This window comes from Lactuca serriola, chromosome 8, assembly GCF_051521515.1.
Source record: "Lactuca serriola cultivar US96UC23 chromosome 8, Lser_US96UC23_V15, whole genome shotgun sequence".
In the NCBI taxonomy this organism is placed as follows: Eukaryota; Viridiplantae; Streptophyta; class Magnoliopsida; order Asterales; family Asteraceae; genus Lactuca; species Lactuca serriola.
The window spans coordinates 153,149,144-153,151,788 of NC_136415.1; the positions used below are offsets into that span (position 1 = coordinate 153,149,144).

Sequence of the window (2,645 nt, forward strand, 5' to 3'; positions counted from 1 at the left end):
CCTTTGTTTCTTTGGAGATTTTAGAATTTCATTTTGTTGCAATCTAATGAAGCGGAGAAAGCTTTTGTTTTGGAGAAAATTGTAACACAATCGTATTATTGGCTTTACAATAAAAGCAAAAAACTAAAATGAATTGCATCGGATATCTTTAGAACCCAAATTTTTTAAAATTTTCCTTGTAATGTTCTTTGTAATGTTCTTATTTCTCTAAATCTTCCTAAATTTTTTAAAATTTCTTTCTGCCATTAAAAAACCACCGAAAAATACCAGTGGTTAAAGGTCGTTGCTTGGTGACGGATTATTCCCTCACTGATTCGTCGATTAGTGATGATGTTTTGGTAAGTTTTGAGACACATTATGTGATGGAAATTCTGCCACAATTGAAAAAAAAAAGTTAAATGTTTGTTCATCTCTCCATCTTTACTACGTTATTCTGCAAGCTTGACCTCGTTTTTGTAAATAGTTTACCTTTATATGGATATGAACTATATATAGACAATTAGAGATCATGTTACAACTTTAACAAATTTAGGATAAAATATTACCTACAATTATTAATTTGATAGACATTACGGAGTATTTTATTATTTTATATGACAAAATGCAACAATCATATTTATTATGAATTATTCCAAATACATACATAAATATACAAAAGAGTTTTAACAATATTATGATTCTGGCTCGAATGACAGAAGCTTTCTGTATTCTTCTGCCTCTTGAACTCTCTCCTCCGAGCTTCTATCCTTCCGCTCCTTGTCCAAGTCTAGTTTTTTCTTCAAATTCTTATCCGACTCATCGATCTACAAAGATCAAAACAATAACTACTATACATAATAATGAATCTATTGTGATTATATATGATTGATCATGTTTGAGAACTTACAGCATCATATATATCATCGTTATTCTCAAAGTCTCCAACTTTTCGAGGGACGATATGTATATGAACATGTGGAACAGATTGTCCTGCTTGTGGGCCATCCTGAAAGAAAAAAAGGGAACCCATATAAATATTATATAATGTCAAAAGAACGATAAAAGAAAGCCAATGGAAGCTTAATTACTTGGATTGTAAAGGTGAGAGAAGATGCTTTGTGATAATTCTCGAGCAGATTACCAATTCTCTTAGCTGTAATCCACATCTCACTAGTCTCCTCTGTCGTAAGCTCACCAAATCGCTTTACTTCGCGCTTTGGGCATACCAACACATGTGTTTATCGTCAAGTAAATCAAAGAAAAAAAAATCCAAATTCATTTCAGTGATCTACGATTTCAATCAAATAAGAACACGAGCTTTGAGATAATGGTAACATTGATTAGCTATAGAGATTTCAGATTTGCTAACTACTAGCTTATTTCAAAGCGTAATACTTGAATTAAGGATATGACCTGTAGAAGAAAAAAACAAAAACTAATTCAGATTTATGTAAAGCAGAATCGTGTAAGCAATAGACAGAAGATTCCGATGGATCGATGCATAAAAGTTGTAAACTCGATAATCATGGCACGAAAGTCCAAACGAAAACCTAACATCATGATTAATGAACGCATTAACAAGTAGCTGATGATAAATTACCAGGAAGAACAGGGAGTAGATTCACAAAAGCGTAAAGAAGATCTGTGGTGTAGAAGACGTCGTTGTGATCGATTTTGTGAGGTCCGAAAGTATAATCGGCCATCTGTGCAGGTCGATTTTCAAATTAACATGAAAAGAACACAAGCTGGATTGAAACCGAAGATTGAAAGAGAGAATATTTACTTTAACTGCTTTAATTCTGATGTTATTTTTCAAGTGACAGGATGAAGATCTTGCAATTTGGAAACGATAATCCGCAGTGGTGGCTGGAGTTTGACGGAGGAATTGGAAGTTGAAGTAGAAGGCGGGTAGGAGGTGATCGAGTATATGTAAAATAATGCTATTCAACCAACTTTTTCTGTTTTATATCATAAAAATGCTTTTTCTGTTTTATATGATATAAGTATTTTGTCATAACCAATAATGAAATGGTCATTGCCTCATTGGTCTTTAACTACGATTATATGAGTTACAAGTCTACGAAAAATCATTAAGATAACAAAACCAAGAAAGAAAACAAATGATATTTAGGTGGGTTTGCGCGTGGTATTAGGTTCAAACTAACGCATCCACAATGCATTGAACTCCATGGAATGTAATGGATCGCCATATCATCATTCTAAAATCCATACAACTCTATTATGGTTTTCTCTATAATACATTGAACTCTATAAAGTTCAATAGAATATTATAAAATGTAATTTATAGTAAATATTTAAAGATTAATACTTTTCTTTTTTCCATTGAAGAGTTTAATGACCATTGAACTCTAAATCCATTGAATGCTAATGTGACATCTCACAATGATTGAGTTTTATCTATTAAATGACACATGGACTTCTCAACTCATTCAACTCTCCAATTGGACTCACCATTGTGGATGCTCTAATAACTATATATTTATGAAGTAATTGTGATAGTTTTATACGAATGAATTTTTTTTATCAATAATATATTAGTATTTTTTTATTGAACTGCTCATCAATGAAGATGATGTAACAATCTTGTTCAAATCCCTTCATGGCAAGCTTAACAACATTGATAATAAAGAAGTTTTTTCACGAAG

The 2,645-nt window shown here is 31.8% G+C and overlaps 1 protein-coding gene across 1 annotated transcript; it reads right to left on the minus strand.

The window, feature by feature from the left end:
* Nucleotides 1-599: 599 nt before the first annotated feature.
* On the minus strand, nucleotides 600-1,946 carry LOC145068514 (bifunctional bis(5'-adenosyl)-triphosphatase/adenylylsulfatase FHIT-like). Its single transcript, XM_079015486.1, has 5 exons — nucleotides 1,763-1,946; nucleotides 1,578-1,682; nucleotides 1,068-1,214; nucleotides 887-985; nucleotides 600-803 (listed from the first exon to the last, which is right to left on the minus strand). The coding sequence occupies exons 2-5, from the start codon at nucleotides 1,680-1,682 to the stop codon at nucleotides 672-674; spliced, it is 483 nt and encodes a 160-aa protein (XP_078871612.1). The 5' UTR covers nucleotides 1,763-1,946; the 3' UTR covers nucleotides 600-671.
* Nucleotides 1,947-2,645: the final 699 nt, after the last annotated feature.

Excerpts from the sequence above, each read along its gene's own strand:
- LOC145068514 (XM_079015486.1), bottom strand. The coding sequence starts at position 1,682 with ATGGCCGATTATACTTTCGGACCTCACAAAATCGATCACAACGACGTC. Across the intron at positions 986-1,067 it reads CTCTCACCTTTACAATCCAA|GATGGCCCACAAGCAGGACA; the intron begins GTAATTAAGCTT and ends TTTTTCTTTCAG. Across the intron at positions 804-886 it reads ACGATGATATATATGATGCT|ATCGATGAGTCGGATAAGAA; the intron begins GTAAGTTCTCAA and ends TGATCTTTGTAG.